This window comes from Capricornis sumatraensis, chromosome 13, assembly GCF_032405125.1.
Source record: "Capricornis sumatraensis isolate serow.1 chromosome 13, serow.2, whole genome shotgun sequence".
In the NCBI taxonomy this organism is placed as follows: domain Eukaryota; kingdom Metazoa; phylum Chordata; class Mammalia; order Artiodactyla; family Bovidae; genus Capricornis; species Capricornis sumatraensis.
This window is the reverse complement of record NC_091081.1, coordinates 71935718-71958861: the sequence shown is the minus strand read 5'-3', so window position 1 is coordinate 71958861 and position 23144 is coordinate 71935718. Positions and strand designations below refer to the sequence as shown.

General features: G+C 36.5%; 1 protein-coding gene across 3 annotated transcripts in view; it reads right to left on the bottom strand.

Moving 5' to 3' along the window:
* Nucleotides 1–23144, bottom strand: part of STXBP5 (syntaxin binding protein 5) — a 163752-nt gene that overhangs the window by 99351 nt on the left and 41257 nt on the right. For all 3 annotated transcript variants that reach the window (XM_068984863.1, XM_068984864.1, XM_068984865.1), the window contains exons 5-7: nt 12127–12261; nt 11718–11781; nt 4498–4581 (exon numbers count right to left, since the gene is read on the bottom strand). In XM_068984863.1, coding sequence (XP_068840964.1) covers nt 4498–4581; nt 11718–11781; nt 12127–12261 — 283 coding nt within the window. The remainder of the gene's footprint in view (nt 1–4497; nt 4582–11717; nt 11782–12126; nt 12262–23144) is intronic.

Below are 23144 nucleotides of genomic sequence, written 5' to 3'. Positions count from 1 at the left end.
AAAATGCGTTCTTGTAGTTTCTTCAGTTCAGTTCAGTTCAGTCGCTCAGTCGTGTCCGACTCTTTGCGACCCCATGAATCAGCAGCATGCCAGGCCTCCCTGTCCATCACCAACTCCCGGAGTTCACTCAGACTCAAATACATCGAGTCAGTGATGGCATCCAGCCATCTCATCCTCTGTCGTCCCCTTCTCCTCCTGCCCCCAATCCCTCCCAGCATCAGAGTCTTTTCCAATGAGTCAACTCTTCACATGAGGTGGCCAAAGTACTGGAGTTTCAGCTTTAGCATCATTCTTTCCAGAGAAATCCCAGGTCTGATCTTCCGTTTCTTAGAATAAACAATAACTAAACATAAATTGGAGAAGGCAATGGCACCCACTCCAGCACTCTTGCCTGGAAAATCCCATGGACGGAGGAGCCTGGGGGGGCTGGAGTCTGTGGGGTCGCGAAGAGTCGAACATGACTGAGCGACTTCACTTTCACTTTTCCCTTTCATGCATTGGAGAAGGAAATGGCAACTCGTTCCAGTGTTCTTGCCTGGAGAATCCCAGGGACGGGGGAGCCTGGTGGGCTGCCGTCTATGGGGTCGCACAGAGTCGGACACGACTGAAGTGACTTAGCAGCAAACATAAATTACCAAGTAATTATGATCAATATGCCACTGGAAAAACTAGTTGCATTGACTGTTCAGAAAAAATTTTATAAATTAACTAAAATTCTAGAAGACAAGAATGCAGATTTAGAATTAAGATTGATTGAAAATACCTCATATTGAACTTCAAGACAGGTGACAAAAATCTATAAGGCATGCAAAGAAACCAGGAAATACAATGCAAAATGAGAAGAAATGTAGTCAATAGAAACAGACTCAGAAATGATACTGATAGGAGAATTAGCAGACAAGAATATTAAAACAAATATTTTAAACAGACTCCACCTGCTCTAAAAGGTAAGTGAAAACATGAAAATGTTGAGGAAAGACATGCAAGCTTTCAAAAACACAAGTGGAATTTCTAGAGATGAAAATGTCTAAGATGAAAAATGGTTTCCAAATGGGTGTGCCAACAGATTTGATACAGCAGAAAGAAAGCTTGATTAACTTGAAGACACACAGCAGCAGAAACTGCTCAATGTGGAAGATGGGCAAAGAATAAGCAGAACATCAGTAAACTATGGTACAACTTCAAGAAGACTAATATGTGTGTCATAGGTGTCTCAGAAGGGAGCCTATGGACAGAAAATATATTGCAAAGTTTCCCAAATCTGATGAGAACTTTAAACTTTATAAACTTCTAGAATACACAGATATCTTAGAAATTCAATGAACTCAAAGCAAAAGAAACTGGAAGAAAACTACATAAAAGTACATATTTCAAATGCTTAAAACTGGAACTTTAGTGATAAGAAATCCTTAAAAGCAACCAGAGGGTGGGGACGGGAGGGGAACACATTAAATATAGAAAAGCAAAGATGACAGCAGATATTTCCTTAGAAACAATGCAAGAACACAGCTGAATAATACCTTTACAGTTCTGAAAGAAAAAACTGTCAACCTAGGATATCATCCATCACAAATATCTTCTCAAAAACAAAGATAAAATAAACACATTTACACACATAAAGAACTCAAAGAATAGATCATTTGCAGATTTTCATTATAAAACATGTTACAAGAAGTCCTTCATGCAGAAGGTAAATGATACAAGATGGAAATCTGGATCTACTCAAAGGAATGAAGAATACCAGAATGGTAGATATGCAGGTATACATAAATTCTACTCTTATTTTTTATCAAATGTTTCATTATAGGAGAACAGTCTCATAAATCATGACATTAGCTTAAAAAAGTATTTATTTTTGCTTGTGCTGGGTCTTTGTGGCTGTGCAGGCTTTTCTCTAGTTGCAGTGAGCAGCCTTCTCATTGCAGTGGCTTCTCTTGTGGCAGAGCATGAGCTCCTAGGGTGTGCAGATTTCAGTAGGTACAGCTCCCAGGCTCTAGAGCACAAGCTCAGAAGTTGTGGGGCAAGGGCTTAATGGCTTCACTCATGTGTGAATTTTCCCAGATCAGGGACCAAACCCGTGTCTCCTGCATTGGCAGGCAGATTCTTTACCACTGAGCCACAAGGGAAGCCCAATTATACTCTTTTAAATACTTTTCACCTTTTTTTCTGGTATGTAGTTAAAAATACTACTCGGAAACAGCCTGGAAACAGGCTTGCTTAAGCTCTGTTAGGCTAGCTAAGCCAGTCTTTAATGCAGAGCTAGTCTATCCCTACGACAAGGCAATACCTTTTTGAGTATTCTTGATGCCCTGTCCATTACAAGCATTCTCTGTTCTGTTGGGAATGTGACCTATTCTTAGTCCTGTGTGTGCTATAAGAATTGTTTTACCTACTCCTTTCCAATGGATCTATTCTAAACCTCACACTCGTGCACTAATTCAGTTCAACTTAAGACTAAGGGCTCCTTGTGGATTTTTAAAACTCTCTCACAAGGCAGGTCCCTACATTCTGTTACCGTGTTTTATAAGTTATGAATATCTTTCCCAATTTCCCAACTCTGTTTCCTCAATTTAGGGAGACTGCTGGGTTTAATGTAGATTCCCCCTTGCCCACCTTCCTTCATGGATTGAGATCTGGAAAATCTCTCCAGACCATGAAGTTAAGTGAAGTGAAGTGCCTCAGTCGTGTCCGACTCTTTGTGACCCCATGGACTTTTCAGGGAATAGTACTGGAGTGGATTGCCATTTCCTTCTCCAGAGGATCTTCCCGACCCAGGGATCGAACCTGGGTCTCCCACATTGTACAGGTGCTTTACTGTCTGAGCCACCAGGGAAATACCTCCAGACCATAAGCTAATGCAACTGAAAGGCTCACCTTTATCCCCTAAGGAATCCCTGTTCTATACTATCTGTTAATTTCTATAAACTGTTCTTACATATATTTTCCCCGTGTGTTTGTTTAACCGGAGAGGGTAAATTCCCTGTGATTCAATAGTGGCTAAAGGCAAGGTAACTATTTAAATTACAAAAGCAAAATAAAAGAGTCAAATATGCCTAAAATATGCTTTCATTTTGACACAAGAAACATCTCTACAGGCCAAAGCTTCCAGAGAAATGACAAGAACTCTTTATTAAAAATACTCTTTTAAAATAAATTCAAGATCTTGACTGGTAAACAACAGAATATTTACTAACTAAAAGGCTTTAAAATACAAAAAAAAAGTATACAGTTATGAAAACAAAATTCTCTTTCAGTCAGACTTATAAAGATAACATGCAGACATTTACAAAGTATTTCTAGTTTTGCTATAGTTACTCAATGTAATCTGTTTGACTAACTGAAAGCATCAATATGAACACATGACATTTCTTAAAAATAAACAACCCCCCCCCCCCATTTCCTAGATCTATTCTCGGAATTAGAAATTGTGAACACTCCTGGTAACCAAATTATGGTCACCAGACACCATTTCTCACCTAAAGAACCCAGTTTCATGGAGAAAGATGCTCTAAATTTGGGACAGAAATATTCAAGTGTAATAGGTATGCTTTGTTCTAACAGATGGCAAGGAAGCTATCCAAGACTATTGTCAAAGGACTTAGGAAACAAATGGAAGAGATTCACTGATGAAAGATGGGACAATTTGAAAATCAATAAGGCTAATAACTGTAGTGTACTGAAGCACATGAACTAATGTTTAAATCTTTTAGTACACAGTGAAATGGGAAACAAGATCAAATTGCTTATCATTAAGATTACTAGAGAAGAGCCCCTTTTACTGAAATAAAAGAAACAAGCATTTATCCTGCCTTTCCTATCCAAATTGTACAGCTACATAATCAAAAGAGCAGGTGAGAAGCTTCTCTTTACAGAAGTATCCCAGATAATCGATAGAGAAGGAATCATAAAATTAGAACTTCTCTACTTTGCAACAACTATGTGGTAATCGATTTAGGCCTTGAACATAACTGACTGCTAATATCACAGACACTACTGTTCAATCTGGGAGAAGAGCATCAACATCATCTAAGAAATAGTCTTGCTAAAAACAAAACAAAAAAATTAACCTAAATTTGGTCATCTCAGTAAACCATCCAATTTATAGGAAATCTGAAGGCAATAAAAGTCTTTTTTTTTATTAATCACAATCTTTATTTGGATTCTAAAGCAAGCAAGCTATAATTATTTCCAGTTCACTATCATTTGTATAAAATAAAAAGCTAGCATACATTTCTTAATTTGCTTATAAATGCAGAAAATACCTCTGGAAGAATACATGAGAAACTAACATTGGGATGAGGTAAGGGAATTGGATGGTCAAATGACAGGAGCCGGAGAGATCATTTTTGTGTCTTTTGAGCTATGTGAATATATTATATGATACATATGCAAAAATGTGTGTTACAGTTAACTACAAAGATTGCCTAAAGTCATTAATTAAAGAAGTTCTTAGAGAAGCCATTGTGAACTGGAGAAATGACAAAATAATGTTATTACCTCATCGTAGGTGTATCTATAGTCTGCTTTCTTTGACTTGAGGTCCCATAACACTACTGTTCCAGATTCAAAGCCAATCAAAAGCTGTAATAAAAGAAAATGCCACATTACCTAGGATTGACATTAATCATGTGAAACATTTACTTGCTGACAATAAAGATAACTATTATCATTCATATGCTTTGGCTACAAAATTATAGCATCGTTAAACATCTGCATTGCTAATAGCTAATCACATGGATGACATATGGGAATACTGCACTGCATATTTATACGCCTTTGATCATTAGGATTTCAACATACATCATACAACCGATTATTGAAAATGAAAACAGTACCGCTTTGAAGTCCAGAGTGTACATTTTCATTCATTAACTTACTAATAAAAATTAAAATTTACATGTGCTTTAAAGTTTACAAACTTCTCTAATTTAACACACTATCAGGCAATATTATTTATCCATCTACTGATTAGTTCCAAATTATATCTAGCCTAGACCTCTCTTGTGAGATTCAGACTTATAATTCTAATGGTCACATGTTCACATATTTATTCCACAAGAACCTCAAAGCAAATATATCCATAAGAGAATTCATTATTTTCTTCCCTACTGTCTTTATCTGGTTATTTCCTGTTACAGAGGCTTTCTCAGTATTTTTAAAAATATTCTTTAAGAGGCTCAAGTAAAAACTTTGGCATCATCCTCCCACCAGGTAAAATCCTCAAGTAATTAAAAAATTACACTCATATATGATTTATTTTTTTCCACTTTCAATACATCTCTCCTGGTTCAATACAAAAGATCTCCTTTCCAGTTTCTGGTCTCTCTGACTCGCTAGCCTTGTTCCTTATTTACTTCATTCCATATCGTAGCTAGTCTGATCATGTAATGTACGCTTTTATTTAAAACTTGCTAATGCTTTATGCTTATTTTTAGGATCAAGTCCAAACTGAATAATCGGACCTACAAGGTATATCATGGTCTGACCTCTGCTTAACCCCTCAGCTTCATGCTGTTCCACATTCCCATTACCCAGTGCATTCCAGTACATCTTTTAGGTCATGTTCTCTCTTACCTTTAGGCCTCTGCACATGCTGTCGTCCTAACTGGACCACTTCATCTGAAGTCATCCTTTTTGCCTGACTAATCCTACTAATCCTTCAGGTCATTTTAGCTATCACTTCCTCGTGGAAGCCTTCCTTGACCTACCAAATGTAAGTCAGTGCCCTTCTTATATGCTCCAACAGCAACTTGTACATTTTTTAGCCTGAAAGGTCACTATACAATTTAGTAATGTCCTTTTCCTTATCTGAATTCTCTTGCAGACTATAACATTGGTTTATTTAAGCAAGAATTGGTTTTATCTTATTTGCTACTATACTTTTAACATAAGACATACAGTCTAATATAGGTCCTTAATCCATTTTTTGTGAATAAATAAGTTCCAGAATGAAATCCATGTTCTTGCCTCACAAACTGCCTACTGTCTACACTGGCATTTTATAAATAATAGTGTTTGTCTGCTTGTAAGCTCCTCCCTTTTTCTTCACTTTTCATGTTGCTTCCTGGGGTAAGTCTACCCAGTTCCTCTGGACAAAGATGATCCTTCTCCATATTAATACATGGATTTTCATCTCTAGTCTCTATAGATGTCTCTAGTATCTAATATACTAACACATAGTAGATATTCAATAAATATTTGTTTAATAAGTACATGAATAATCAGCAACTAGTCAATAATCATTCACGTAATCTGGAGATATGACCAAATTTGGAGGGAAGCCCAGTAATTTTCACTAAATAGTAACTTAGCGTATTTTCAGTGTATAGGGGCACTTAGAAGACCCAGTCACTGAAACTAACAAAACAAATTTACATCTTGGTAGGAAGTATAGCTAATTTTCCTAACATAAACTCTTCTTTCCTTGACCATCTGTAATACATACTCCTTCTGGGAAAAAAACTGTTATCTGTTTCCTTTACACTTTTTAATTCTTCTAAGCATCCTGGACATGTGTATGGCATTTTCTGATGGGGGAAGTAAGAGAGGAACTTCAGGAATAAGGAAAGAGATGGAAACAGATAACATTTAAGAATCAATGTATAGTGTATATTTTATGTATAGTGTAAAACAACACTGGATTGTTCAGGACACAGGTAACTTACACTCTAGGCCCAGATCTACCAATAGTAACTATTCAACTTAAATATTTTACCCATCCAGACGTTAACAACATAAGAGGATTATAGTAAACTTTAACACTTCCAGCCAGCTCTACCTTCCTACAAATATCAGAAATCTGTACCAACAAGTTAGAATTTAACCCCTATAATCTCCTAAACAGTAAAAAAAAAAGAACTGAAGGATGTGGTACTTATAAACAGAAAATTGAAAGCTTATTCCCACTAGCATCTTCTATAACTCACAGAAATGTTAATATTTTAACAGTACTGTTAATGAATTTTCTTTGAATTTTTCCTCTCATAAAAAGCATTCATCAGGTATACTGATACAGCTCTTCACATTAATACGTGATATACATCTTACAGAAGAAATGTAGCATGATGGAGAGTACTCTGAGGCTGAAATCAGAGAAATCACTATTCAAAATCCCAGCTCCACCAATATCTGGCTTTGTACCTCTGGAATACATAACTGGATCAAGTCTCTGCCTGATTATCTATAAAACAGGGAAAACAGCTCACTTGAGATTTGTTGGGAGGATCAAATAAAAATAGTGCACATAAAGTGGAAAGCAGTGCCCGACAAAGTTCAGTTCAGTTGCTCAGTCGTGTCCGACTCTTTGTGACCCCATGAATCGCAGCATGCCAGGCCTCCCTGTCCATCACCAACTCCCGGAGTTCACTCAGACTCACATCCATTGAGTCAGTGATGCCATCCAGCCATCTCATCCTCGGTCGTCCCCTTCTCCTCCTGCCCCCAATCCCTCCCAGCATCGGAGTCTTTTACAATGAGTCAACTCTTCCCATGAGGTGGCCAAAGTACTGGAGTTTCAGCTTTAGCATCATTCCTTCCAAAGAATTCCCAGGGCTGATCTCCTTTAGAATGGACTGGTTGGATCTCCTTGCAGTCCAAGGGACTCTCAAGAGTCTTCTCCAACACCACAGTTCAAAAACATCAATTCTTCGGCACTCAGCTTTCTTCACAGTCCAACTCTCACATCCATACATGACCAGTGGAAAAACCATAGCCTTGACTAGATGGACCTTAGTCAGCAAAGTCATGTCTCTGCTTTTGAATATGCTGTCTAGGTTGGTCATAACTTCTCCTGCAAGGAGTAAGCGTCTTTTAATTTCATGGCTGCAATCACCATCTGCAATGATTTTGGAGCCCCCCAAAATAAAGTCTGACACTGTTTCCACTGTTTCCCCATCTATTTGCCATGTAGTGATGGGACTGGATGCCACGATCTGCGTTTTCTGAATGTTGAGCTTTAAGCCAACTTTTTCACTCTCCTTTTTCACTTTCATCAAGAGGCTTTTTAGTTCCTCTTCACTTTCTGCCATAAGGGTGGTGTCATCTGCATATCTAAGGTGATTGATATTTCTCCCGGCAATCTTGATTCCAGCTTGTGCTTCTTCCAGCCCAGTGTTTCTCATGATGTACTCTGCATATAAGTTAAATAAGCAGGGTGACAATATACAGCCTTGACATACTCCTTTTCCTATTTGGAACCAGTCTGTTGTTCCATGTCCAGTTCTAACTGTTGCTTCCTGACCTGCATATAGGTTTCTCAAGAGGCAGGTTAGGTGGTCTGGTATTCCCACCTCTTTCAGAATTTTCCACAGTTTATTGTGATCCACACACCCCGACATAGTAGGGGTCAATAAATGGTAGTTATTATTACTGTTAAGTAAGGAATTTGACACGAACACTTAACTTTCTTTGGCCAGGACCTGTGCTTAATGTAGCAGCATCATCCACCATAAGGTTAGCTTTGAAAGGACACATCCTATCACCTTACCTCTTTTTTCAGTGACACAATGTCAAAGAGATCTTTAGAAATAGGAGTCAGTAGCGTGAAGGAAATTTTTCTATTAGAAACCAAAAGTTAGATAATATCATCTATTCTAGTACCCTAAAATGTAAAAATGTTTGAAAGATTAATTCTGGGAACTAAGGAGGATAATATAATGCCACTTTTCAAAAAATGAGGATGAAACAAATTTTTTCAATTAAGTACATATTGAACCAGGATTCCCAGGTGGTGCTAGCGGTAAAGAACTGCCTGTGAATGCAAGAGACGGAAGAGATATGGGTCTGATCCCTGGGTTGAGAAGATGCCCCAAGAAGGAAATGGCAACCCATTCCAGATTTCTTGCCTGGAGAATCCCATGGATAGAGGAGCCTGGTGGGTTATCATCCACAGAGTTGTAAAAAGTCATATGTGACTGAAGTGACTTAGCACAAACATGTTGAACAGTTGTTATTTTATTGTATGTTGAGTGCTATAGGAAATATAAACTTGCATAAATATTATCTTTGTGCTCAAGGAGTCCTTCAAGTTCAGGGGAGTTAACACATTTCTAATTCAAGGCAATATGTAGTAAATACTGTAAAACTTGCACAACTAAGGTGCTAATAAATTTGGAAGTGACAGAAAGCATTTTATGTCAGGATTATCCAGAAAGGTATCATGAAAGTTATGTTATTTTAATCTGAGCCTTAAGATTTGAGTAGGAATTCAGTAGAGAAAGAACAATGAGAAGGAATTCTGAACAAAAGGTCTTACATAAATAAGTCATGGAGACAGTAATGAGCAGCTCACATTTGGGCAACAGTAACTATTTGCTTCAGCACAGTGTTCAGGTAATGATGTTCTCAAAGATAATGAAATCTAAGGTTATGTTTTACAGAAACACTGCTTTGTTTGTTTGATAATACAGAACCACTGAAAGCTTTGGAACAGGAGAACAAGAAGATTAAAATGGCACTCCAGGAAGACTGGTCTGGAGATGACTCAAGAATGGGTTGGAATGCCTTGAACTGCAGTGGGGGAAGGAGACTGAATGGCCAAGAGACACTGCAGTGGAAGGACTGAAATGATTCAGTGGCTGATTCAGTGTAAAAGAAAGGGAAGTTTTCAACTCTTCTACCAGGTCCCCTATCTAAAGGCTGGCTTTTAGACAATTATCTTATACCAAAAATAAATAAGTGAAGATACAGGTTACTGTAACTTGCTTCATGGAAAGTTTCTCTCAAAACATACAATGGCATGATTAAGTCAGCTCCAAACAGTACAGCCATCCTTTTGTTTTCCCAGTGTCAAATAAGAGAACAGTGTTAACACAACATAGAGGCATCACCACTTCCAGTAATTAAGGAAAGGAAAAACCTGAGTAAACTGCTTCACAAAATCCAGAAGTTTCATTTCACTGATTTCTGATAGTGATTAACTTCCTGGTATTTATGCAGACTAATTATCATGAAACTTTATAAGCAGAAAAAACATAATTAAAAAGAATGGAGACTGGTTTAAATTATGAAACAGATTCACGAAAAGAAAATTTTACTGTTTTTTTAGTGTATTAAAGAACCTAAACTAAATTTTATTGCTTTTCAGGGTATTAAAGAACCTAAATTAACAACAGCTAGATAATGACTGTATGGAACTGGTTTTGAGTATAAAAAAAGTATTATTTTCAAAAATACCTTTTAACATGAGCCTTTGGTTAATATTAACTTTTGCTAATAAAATAAAAATGCCAAAGCCTTTGACTGTGTGGACCACAACAAACTGGAAAATTCTTAAAGAGAATAGCACACCACCTTACCTGCCTCCTGAGAAATCTGTATGCAGGTCAAGAAGTAGAACTTAGAACTGGACACAGAACAATAGACTGGTTCCAAATCAGGAAAGGAGTATGTCAAGGTTGTATATTGTCACCCTACTTATTTAACTTATATGCAGAGTATACCATGCAAAATGGCTGGCTGGATAAAGCACAAGCTGGAATCAAGATTACCGGGAGAAATATCAATAACCTCAGATACGCAGATGACACCACCCTTATAGCAGAAAGCGAAGAGGAACTGAAGAGCCTCTTGATGAAAGTGAAAGAGGAGAGTGAAAAAGTTGGCTTAGAACTCAACATTGAAAAGACTAAGATCATGGCATCTGGTCCCATCACTTCATGGCAAACAGATGGGGAAACAGTGAGAAACTTTATTTTGGGGGCCTCCAAAATCACTGCAGATGGTGACTGCAGCCATGAAATTAAAAGACGCTTGCTCCTTGGAAGAAAAGCTATGACAAACTTAGACAGCATATTAAAAAGCAGAGACATTACTTTGCCAACAAAGGTCCATCTAGTCAAAGCTATGGTTTTTCAGTAGTAATGTATGGATGTGAGAGTTGGACCATAGAGAAAGTTGAGTGCTGAAGAATTGATGCTTTTAAACTGTGTTGTTGGAGAAGACTCTTGAGAGTCCCTGGGACTGCAAGGAGATCCAACCAGTCCATCCTAAAGGAGATCAGTCCTGAGTATTCTCGGGAAGGACTGATGCTGAAGCTGAAGCTCCAATACTTTTGGCCATCTGATGCAAAGAACTGACTCATTGGAAAAGACCCTGATGCTGGGAAAGATTGAAGGCAGGAGCAGAAGGAGAGGACAGAAGATGAGATGGTTGGATGGTATCACTGACTCGATGGACATGAATTTGAGCAAGTGCTAAGAGTTGGTGATGGACAGGGAAGCCTGGCGTGCTGCAGTTCATGGGGTTGCAAAGAGTCGGACACAACTGAGTGACTGAACTGAACTGATTAACCTGAGATTTTATGAAGAAAAATTTAGGAGAGAGAGGGATTATGTGGTAAGTATTATAAAAATTTTATAACTACAAAGTATAAAAAAGAATTCAAAACCAGTAGAAAATGGGTTTTGTCAGGATTATCAGAGAATCGGGGGAATTATTACAAATAAGCAAAAACCAAGTTAATGAGCTTTAATTGTATTTATTAAATTTTACTTGTTTTAGGGTTTTCTTCTTTAAAATGTAAATGATTTTAACTCTTTCACTTGTTCCTTATAATCTATAAATAAGCAATTGTTTATATGATAGACAACCTTTCTTAGCAATCTCAAATTGTAAGTGTGATTACAATAGAGTAAGTGTGATTCCAGAATAGTTTGCATATGTAAAATAATGGAATTAATGCATTTAAATAATAAATATATTTATTTGAAACAATCTACCTTTCCTTCATCCATTGGATTATCACTTATATGGACAACAGGCCCTGGGTGAGATTTAGATGACCTGAAAGAAAAAAAGTGAAGATTTTTTTTTTTTCTCAACCAAAAATTGCAATACAACTACAGATTCATTCCAACAGAAATAATGACTGGAAAATAAAGATATATTTACAAAGGCTGAAAACATTTCAGTAAATGATTGCTATCTTTATTTTACTCAATTCTAGCCTCAATTGGGGTATGTCATTCAATTCTACAGCTCATGTCAAAAATAAAAGTTGCATTATGCTTTTAAAAAAAAAGTTCTACTAATATTTACTCAGAGAAAAAGAAGTCACACAGTTTAGTCATTCAGCTAAACTGAGGCCTACAGAGTAGAAACAGATATGCAACATTTGCTCAAACTCACAATTCAATGGCTTTATTCCACATAATGACGTAGCCTGAGAGTGTGAAGGACTCCACATTGACAATATGTATGTTACCTCGTTCAGTGCCCACATAGAGCCACTTACTCTGGAAAGGCAGATGGCAAAATGTAACCCTGCAAAACAAAATATATCCAAGGGAAATTAGATAAATACCTGGCAAATTTTATTAACTGTATTAGAGGAGTAATACTGATATATACAATTTAGGAAACAAAAAAAGATACAACCATCATGTTTACCTCACTGCAGTTAATATTCAATTATGCTAATTCTACTTTAATGTCAAATATAAGTCATTATGAAAATAAATAGCAAAACAGAAAAGACGAGTTTTGACATTACTGTGTGGTTTCATATCTGGCTATTTCAAACCCATTGTGTCACTTCAGGCTCATCAAAAACTGAATCTGTAAAGCCACAAACTGAGTTAACACTCATCACTCCTAGGCACTACCATATTTCTCAGAAGTTACTAAACACACTAATCCATCTCAATACCTGTGCTGACTATTCCTTCCATGCAAAATGCTCCTCCTGCTCAATTTTCTTCTGCTCAAGATCTAGTTAAAATACCACCTTCATTTAAATCGATACCCCAATACTTTGTATCTCTCTCTGGCTTGCCTTATGAAACAGTCTACTTTTCTCACTAACTTGTAAGCCTCTGGAGGGCAAAGATCCTCTGCACTCAGGCTGAGATAATGATACTGGAATATGCTCAAATGATCTCTTTCCGATGATGTAAGAGATATTCATTGACACATTATAAAAATTTACAGGCATGAATTAAAGTTTATATCATTCAAACAATTTCAAACATTTTCTAAATAAGCTCAATTGATTACAAGGTAAAGAATGGAACCTACCTTGTCCTTTTTGTAGAACTTATTCTTAGTAAAACATAGTATGTTATGAAACCATATAAACTCATTTTTTTCAGACGTGTTGTGTCTTTCAAAATATACTATTTAAGATTTTAATGGAATAGCCCTTCAAATAATATACAATGAAGATAATCACTGCTGAACTCTTTAACTGACACTAAGCATTAGACAAGATACAGCATACCGAACATTTGTTATTCCTGTTAACATAATTTCATCACAGAGAAATTTCAAGATGAAAACACTTCAAATACATGCAACTCATGGTCTCACTATTTCCCAAAGGTAATAGATAATTACTTAAGGTTCATCATCTATAGTTTTTGTTAAGTGTGTTATATGTCAGCATGTCATCTTTCCAAAGGATTTATGTGTAAACTGAACAAAGCAAAGAAATGACTCCTGAATCAAAAAAAAAATCTTATACTATCTTATTACTTTTTGGGCTTCCTTGGTGGCTCAGACAGTACACAATCTGCCTGCAATGTGGGAGACCTGGGTTCGATCCCTGGAATGGAAAGATCCCCTGGAGGAGGGTCTAGCAACCCACTCCAGTATTCTTGCCTGGAGAATCCCATGAACAGAGGACCCTGGTGGATTCCAGTCCATAGTGTTTCAAAGAGTTGGACATGACTTAGCAACTAAGCAGACACACATTACTCCACAAGGCAGTAAGTCCACAGTACTTTTACGAAAACTTAGGGCTATATGGGTTTCAGAATTTTCCACATTTTAGAAAGGTACATAATGAGTATTTTGTGTATTACCCAGTATGGTGGTGTGTTAGTTGCTCAGCTGTATCAAACTATTTGTGACCCCATAGGGTGTAGCCCACCAGGCTCCTCCATCCAAGGTATTTTCCAGGCAAGATTACTGGAGTGGGTTGGCGTTTCCTTCTCCAGAGGATTTTCCTGAGTATGGTAGTACATGGGTGGTAAGTCATTTAGCCGTGTCTGATTCTGTGCGACCCCACAGACTGTAGCCTTCCAGGCTTATCTGTTCATAGGATTCTCCAGAAAAGAACACTGGAGTCAGTTGCCATGCCCTTCTCCAGGGGATCTTCCTGACCGAGGGATTGAACCCATGTCTCTTACATATCCTGCTCTGGCAGGTGGCTTCTTTATGTGGTAACATCTGGTGAACGCACTGACTATTTTTGAGGAATAATTTCTGGCAATTGTGTTTACTTGAGACATAATCATCATATGAAAGTAGTTTTGGGTGTACAACATAATACTTCAATATATGTAAATACTATACAATGATCACCACAATAAATCTAGTTATCCTCCATAGATACAGGTATAGTAAGAATTTTTTTCCTGTGATGAGGACGTTTAACACCTACTCTCTCAGAAAAGTTCAAATATATAACACTGCGTTATTACCTATAATCACTGGTGGTTGCTTAAAAAGCTAAATGTACACCCAGCATATGAACCACCCATGCCATTCCTAGGTATTTAACCAGAAGAAGGAAAGCATACGTACAGGTCTATACAAGACCTGTACACAAATGGTCACTGCAACTTTGCAAGAGCCCTAAAGTGGAAATAAACCAAAGGTCCTTCAACAGGTAAATGAACAAACTTATACACTTAGAATATTCAGTTCAGTTCAGTTGCTCAGTCGTGTCCAACTCTTTGTGACCCCATGAATCGCAGCACGCCAAAGTAAACAAAAATAAACCATACATGCAACAATACCAACTAATCTCAAAGTACTGAAGATGAGGGAAAACCAAACAAAAAAGATATACTACATGGTTCTGCGTACAATTTATATGCAATAGAAAAATGCAAACTAATCTACTGTAACAGAAAACAAGTCAGTGCTTGCCTGGAATTGTGGGGTAGGGACCAGCAACGGAAGACAGGAGAGATTACCACAGGAAACATTCTGGGATGAGGGGCAGGTTCATTATTTGGATTATGGTGGCAGTTTCATGAGTGTACGTATGTGTCAAAACTTATCAAACTGCACATGTTGAATGTGTACAGTTTACTGTATGTCCATTATACTTAAATCAAACTTTTTAAAATTAATTTTTCAGAGCTGTGTGGTTTAGGAATTATGAAAACAAGATTGTGACTCTAATACAACTGCCTTGGTTTAACTTCTAGCTCCAACACTCACTAGCATGACCTTCAGGAACCCATTGAACCTCTCAGAGCTTTAGTGTCTAAGCAGCAGAGCCTCAGTGACAGGACCAAATAGACAAAGCATGGTAGATGCTTAAAATGGGGCCTTGACATATGTAAGTGCTCAATAAATGTTAGCTAATTATTATAAAAAACTAAATGATACTCTACCAATTAAGTTATAGGCAAATTTTAACAACATGAAGAAAGTAAATTACACTAATAGCATGCCAGGTACAAAATGAGCAATGTGATAAACATCATAAACTATCTCATCTGAAATGTACCCTGAAGTGAAACATGAGTATAGCTTAAACATTCTGAAAATTCAAAAATAATTTCAGGTTTGTATGGAAATACAAAAGACCTCGAATAGCCAAAGCAATCTTGAGAAAGAAGAATGGAACTGGAGGAATCAACCTGCCTGACTTCAGGCTCTACTACAAAGCCACAGTCATCAAGACAGTATGGTACTGGCACAAAGACAGAAATATAGATCAATGGAACAAAATAGAAAGCCCAGAGATAAATCCACACACCTCTGGACACCTTATCTTCGACCAAGGAGGCAAGAATATACAATGGAGTAAAGACAATCTCTTTAACAAGTGGTGCTGGGAAAACTGGTCAACCACTTGTAAAAGAATGAAACTAGAACACTTTCTAACACCACACACAAAAATAAACTCAAAATGGATTAAAGATCTAAATGTAAGACCAGAAACTATAAAACTCCTAGAGGAGAACATACGCAAAACACTCTCCGACATAAATCACAGCAGGATCCTCTATGATCCACCTCCCAGAATACTGGAAATAAAAGCAAAAATAAACAAATGGGACCGAATTAAAATTAAAAGCTTCTGCACAACAAAGGAAAATATAAGCAAGGTGAAAAGACAGCCTTCAGAATGGGAGAAAGTAATAGCAAATGAAGCAACTGACAAACAACTAATCTCAGAAATATACAAGAAACTCCTGCAGCTCAATTCCAGAAAAATAAACGACCCAATCAAAAAATGGGCCAAAGAACTAAATAGACATTTCTCCAAAGAAGACATACGGATGGCTAACAAACACATGAAAAGATGCTCAACATCACTCATTATTAGAGAAATGCAAATCAAGACCACAATGAGGTACCACTTCACACCAGTCAGAATGGCTGTGATCCAAAAGTCTACAAGCAATAAATGCTGGAGAGGGTGTGGCGAAAAGGGAACCCTCTTACACTGTTGGTGGGAATGCAAACTAGTACAGCCACTATGGAGAACAGTGTGGAGATTCCTTAAAAAGTTGCAAATAGAACTGCCTTATGACCCAGCACTCCCACTGCTGGGCATACACACTGAGGAAACCAGAATTGAAAGAGACACATGTACCCCAACGTTCATCACAGCACTGTTTATAATAGCCAGAACATGGAAACAACCTAGATGTCCATCAGCAGATGAATGGATAAGAAAGCTGTGGTACATATACACAAGAGAGTATTGCTCAGCTATTAAAAAGAATACATTTGAATCAGTTCTAATGAGATGGATGAAACTGGAGCCGATTATACAGAGTGAAGTAAGCCAGAAAGAAAAACACCAATAGAGTATACTAACACATATATATGGAATTTAGAAAGATGGTAATGATGACCCTGTATGCAAGACAGCAAGAGACACAGATGTGTAGAGCGGACTTTTGGACTCTGAGGGAGAGGGTGGGATGATTTGGGAGAATGGCATTGAAACATGTATACTATCACGTAAGAAACAAATCACCAGTCTATGTTCGATGCAGGATGCAGGATGCTTGGGGCTGGTACACGGGGATGATCCGGAGGGATGATGTGGGGGTGGGAGGGGGGTTTATGTTTGGGAGCTCATGGACACCTGTGGCAGATTCACGTCAATGTATGCCACAACCAATACAGTATTGTAAAGTAAAATAAAGTAAACATTAAAAAAAAGAGAAAATTAATCATAAATAAACAAGCAAATTAAAAAAAAATAATTTCAAAATAAGCCAAAATCATGAGTTGGACCTTAAAAAAAAAAAAAAAAAACAGAAATATCCAACTTCCTGATCTGTACTGCTTTTTTGCAATTATCCATTATTCTTCAAAAAAGCAGTAGTTACTGGCTTAATACAATTACATGATCCACCATTGATTTTAATACTAACAACACTATTTAAGTAATATGTTTACAAAGTCTAAACTTATCTCCTTAATGGTAGAGATTTTGGATATATCATAGAATATATTCTGTTCCTAGCACAGCAACACCATACTACAGCTGTTTCTCAAATATTTAAAGTGAAGTCAGAACAAATTCTTTACTGTTCAGAAAGAAATCTAGAATTTTTCCCTAGACTCAATTTTTCAATATTAGTTACTATAGTAAGGTTTTTTTTCCCTCCAGTCAACTATAAAACCAACTTACATTGCTGGGAAATTTTAAGCATCTTTATCTTTTAATCTTTATCCTATGTAATGTCTAACAATTTAAGAAGGAACTTAAAGTGTTTACTTACTGATCTGGCACAAAGACTTTAATATTATCCCTAGAATGAGTCTTGTATACTTAAAAACAATATGAACCATAGGGGTATATTTGTACAATGTCCCACCAAATCTAAAATTTACTCTGTTCCAAAACTATCTTGATTATTTAAGTCATTTGAGAAGGAGGAAAGTCAATTTTTTTTTTTTTCATCACAACTAACTTGATAATTTCTTAACTAGCAAATTTTCATGAACATGTTGGATTAGGAATATAATGAGAAAAATAAAATTCCATGTTGCAATCAAATAAAACAATACCATGCCAGTGTTTTAGGGACAGGCCAATAAGAAAATATGGTTCCCCGAAATGCACTACTAAAATGAAGCAAGTCAATCAACATGCTTTACGAAGAAATGCAAGATTCTAAAATTTGGGGCAATTTAATGTCAGTTACCAAAATATGAAGCTGGTGGTTAACACAAACTGGACTTGACTTACTATAATGAGCTAGTGTCCTTTAAATTTGTTATACAAACATGACCTTATTTCCTTGTTACAAAATAAGAATCTTAGTCTTCTCTGTTGGAAATTAAGATATATAACTAAGGAAGCTTTTTATTAGATAATTAAATTGGTGAAAAATTATATTAATTGGTTACTTAAAAAGAATAACATGTATTGGCATACTGAAAACTATATGCACATATTATGTACATGTTTGATATGTACATTTAGAGAGAGATTTTTGCTATTTAATGAATCTAAGAAAGCAATGAGAAAGGTCAGTTTTCATTCCAATCCCAAAGAAGGGCAATGCCAAACAATGTTCAAACTAACACACAATTGCACTCATTTCACACACTAGCAAAATAAAGCTCAAAATTCTCCAAGCCAGGCTTCAACAGTCTATGAACCATGAACTTTCAGATGTTCAAGCTGGATTTAGAAAGGGCAGAGGAACAAGAGATCAAACTGCCAACACCTGCTGGATCATCGAAAAAGAAAATTCCAGAAAAACATCTACTTTTGCTTTATTGATTATGCAAAAGCCTTTGACTGTGTAGGTCACAACAAACTGCAGAAAATTCAAGAGAAGGTAATACCAGACCACCTTACCTGCCTCCTAGAAATCTGTATGCAGGTCAAGAAGCAACAGTTAGAACTGGACATGGAACAACAGACTGGTTCCAAATTGGGAAAGGAGTACATCAACGCTGTTTACTGTCACCCTGCTTATTTAACTTCTACGCTGAGTACATCATGCAAAATGCTAGGCTGGATGAAGCACAAGTTGGAATCAAGATTGCTGGGAGAAATATCAATAACCTCAGATACGCAGATGACACCACCCTTATGGCAGAAAGTGAAGAGGAACTGAAGAGCCTCTTGATGAAAGTGAAAGAGGAGAGTGAAAAAGCTGGCTTAAAACTCAACGTTCAAAAACTAAGATCATGGCATCTGGTCCCATCACTTCATGGCAAACAGATGGGTAAACAATGAAAACAGTGACAGACTTTATTTTTTGGGGCTCCAAAATCACTGCAGATGGTGACTGAAGCCATGAAATTAAAAGACGCTCATTCCTTGGAAGAAAAGCTATGACCAAACTAGACAGCATATTAAAAAGCAGAGACATTACTTTGCCAACAAAGGTCCAACTAGTCAAAGCTATGGTTTTTCCAGTGGTCATGTATGGACGGACGTGAGTGTTGTACCATGAAGAAAGTTGAGTGCTGAAGAATTGATGTTTTTGAACTGTGGTGTTGGCGAAGACTCTTGAAGAGTCCCCAGGACTGCAAGGAGATCCAACCAGTCCATCCTAAAGGAGATCAGTCCTGAATACTCACTGGAAGGACTGATGCTGAAGCTCCTATACTTGGGCCACCTGATGTGAAGAACTGACTCATTGGAAAAGACCCCAATGCTGAGAAAGATTGAAGATGGGAGAAGGGGATGACAGAGGATGAGATTGTTGGATGGCATCACCAACTCAAGCGACACGAGTTTGAGCAAGGGAAGCATAGTGTGCTGCAGTCCATGGGGTTGCAAAGGGTTGGATACAACTGAGTGACTGGACTGAAGAAAACAATTCATGATGGAATCTAATTTTTTTCAGGAAAAGTAGTCATGAAACAAAGGGGACTGAACAATCATTTCAAAAACAGTTCTGATCAAAAGATGTGAAAAATAGTGGAAATAAGGTTTCTACAATGAACCAAATATCACATACGGAAAATACTACAGTGATAGCTCCAGAAGATCTCATCTCCACCCACCACACGCTCTCTCTTGCATAATCTCCCCAACACTAATGATAGGATTGGCAATGTGACTTGCACTGAGCAATGGAACATTAGTTGTTGTGCCACAAGCAGAGACTGAAAAGAACTTGCACATTAGGCCTTCCCTCTTCCTTACACTTTTGGAACCCAGATGCCATGTGATGAAACCCAGAAGAAACTTTTGGAGACAATGGCCCAGTCCATAGCAAGCATCAACCATCAGATATGTGAGAAGACAAGCCTAGATGACCCAAGTCTGTAGAGCAACCACATGAGTGTGGTACATCGACTACAAGAGAAACGACTCCTGCTAGGCCCAACTCAAGTGGCTGATGCAGAGAATGGTAAGCAAACAAAATAATCATTATTTTAGCCTCTTAAATTTTGGGATGTTTTGATATTCAGGAATAGATAACTGATCTATTACATAATATAATCTATTCAACTAAAAGTTTTAGTTGAAAATGAAGTCATAAAACATGGGCAAACCAATTCTTAAAGCGCTAGAGTTATGTTAAAAGGGCCTCAGGAAAACTTGTTAGGAATGTAAGTGTATTTATCATGAAGCTAAAACATTACCTGTGATTAAAATCAAATTCCTAACTATTTTTTTCATGTACTTTTATCATAAAAGATTTATTTTCAGGTGATAAACATCATAATAAATGACAATGACTTCAATTTTTACTAATACCAGGAGACCAAGTTAAGTTTATGTGCTGACATTATTAAGGGAAAAGGTTATACCAAAAATAATTTATAATACTACATATAGTTGAGACCACATGGGAAACATTAAAACTCAGAAAACACTAATAAGGTTAAATAAGAATGGAATATTAACTTGAGGCTGAAAAGAAACTTTAAAATGAACAAGTTGAGCCAAAAAAATAAAAAGTGTGAATGAAACTAATACATTAGAAATACACAGATAATAAAGTTGAATTCCTTCAGTGTGTCACTAAATGGAGCTGTATTCTAACTCCCTATACTGAACTTACACATAAATATATTTAATGTACACAAAGTATTACTGGGAACACAACAATTTTTATATTTGCTTGAAGAACTTTAAAAAAATGTGCAATATGTTAACTGTTTAGGGAGTGATACAAATATTCTATTCACTATCCTTAGCAGCAATCTATCAAATACTATGTAGTCAATAAGCACTGTAAGGAAGATTTACTATTACCAATTTTCTTTAACAGGAGAACACACACAGCCTCCTATACTGAAATTAACCACCCATAAAGAAGGGCATAATACACAGATGATTACAACTTTACAATTTAATCCATAAAAGAAATATGAGCCAATAAACTCCTCTACATGCTTAGACCACCATTCGATCAGCCCAACATGACAAGAAATATGTCATCATTTTTACAGTCTTTGCAAATATTACACTGTCATGCACCTAATACTCAATAAATAGTCATTAAACGGACAAATGAACTATAAAAAGTTGTGAGAATTTATTAAGTTAGTTAACAAAACAATCAGATATTCTTGACTTAATCTCTCTCTAGCCTTGTGGCCTGGGCCTAATTTAAACCATTACCACTGATTGTTAAATCAATTCCAAGCTGCCCCAAGAGTTATCTTTTCAACACTAAGAGAGGTCACAGACACCATTAACTTGCTTGAAAGACTCTAATGGCTTTCTATCTTCTACCATGATGCTTCTTAGGCAATATTTACTGACACTTTGTGGTATAAATGTCTGAGAAAGGAGGTTATAGTCTGGATTTGGTCAACTGCTACTCAGCATTCTCTTCCTATATCCTTCTACCTATATCCTCCTATAGGTTTTCTTGTCTTTGAGATGCTAGAAAGCTAAAACTTATATTTGCCAAACTCTCCTATAGCTGGAATTCTAGATGATATTATGTTTCTAGTAACTGAATGTGCTTAAGATTTGTAGGTAGAAGTGAGGTGAAGACCATTTTTCTGCTGCTGTTTCTGCTGACAAGAATGTTCATGGAAACCTGAGTGTAAAAGCAGTGGAAACTGAACACGGCACTCCAAGATCTGCTCCTAGGTTTACAAGGCAAAAGGCAGCTGTATGTCAGTAATAGTAAGTTCTAAAACTTAACAGTTTCAGCACACTTCCAAACATATTATTAACAGTTATATCCTTAAATTAAATTCCTTTATGCTAAAAATATCTACAGTGCTTTCTGTTCTTATGTTGAACCCTGGCTAACACAACAAAGAGATGTACCTAATCAGCTACTTATCTATATGATAAAGTGATACATACATATATGTACACATACATGATACATGTACATGATACACATAACCATAGTATCATATATGATACATATAGACATACCATATAATCATATAAAGTAATCAAAAAATACCTACTTAATAACATATCTTGTTCAGACAACATTATTCATTTAATGATTAAAAGTTGGAAAAAGGTTGAAAATAACTTTCTTATAATTGCATACAGCTTTTCAGGAAGTAGACCCTGTTCATCTTTCCAAAATTATCCTTTATGGATTATATACCTAACAATGTCTAACAAGATGTAGTTCCTGAAACATGTGAGATTGCTTTATAAATCAGAACATCTGAACATTATGGAAATTCCCTTTCCCCTGTGCCATTGTAGAAAATTCCTACTAACCCTACAAATCTGTTCATATGGGCTCCTTTGTAATGCTTTATATAAAATTCCCCAAACATGGTGATACACCCCTTTTCTGGTTAATTTTAATCTTTATAATTTCATAAGAAAACTTCACTACATTTATATCACATTTTCCATTGCATTGTAATTAGCTTTTCCATCTCCCTTAGACAATTATAACTTCCATGTCTCTCCAGAATTTATTATAGTATTTGCATGAGTCAGGATCTTAATCATTGTTTACCAAGTGAATTAATGCAAAAGAAAATAAAAAAGCAAATGTTATTTGATATTTTTCTTAAATCAATTGTACCTTATACTGTCCTGTTATTAGATGAAAATTTAAGTTTGCATTAATGACATGGAAATGTTCAAATATGCTCAAAACAGCAGAGTCAGCTGAAAGCAATTTATAAATCTGTCCAAAGGACTTCTTTTCTATTTGTAGTCCCACATATCTTTTCTGATAAACTGTCACAGCTACTTTAGAAAAATCTTCATCATATCTGTAACACAGAAGTAAAATGTAATAAAAGTTTCAAAA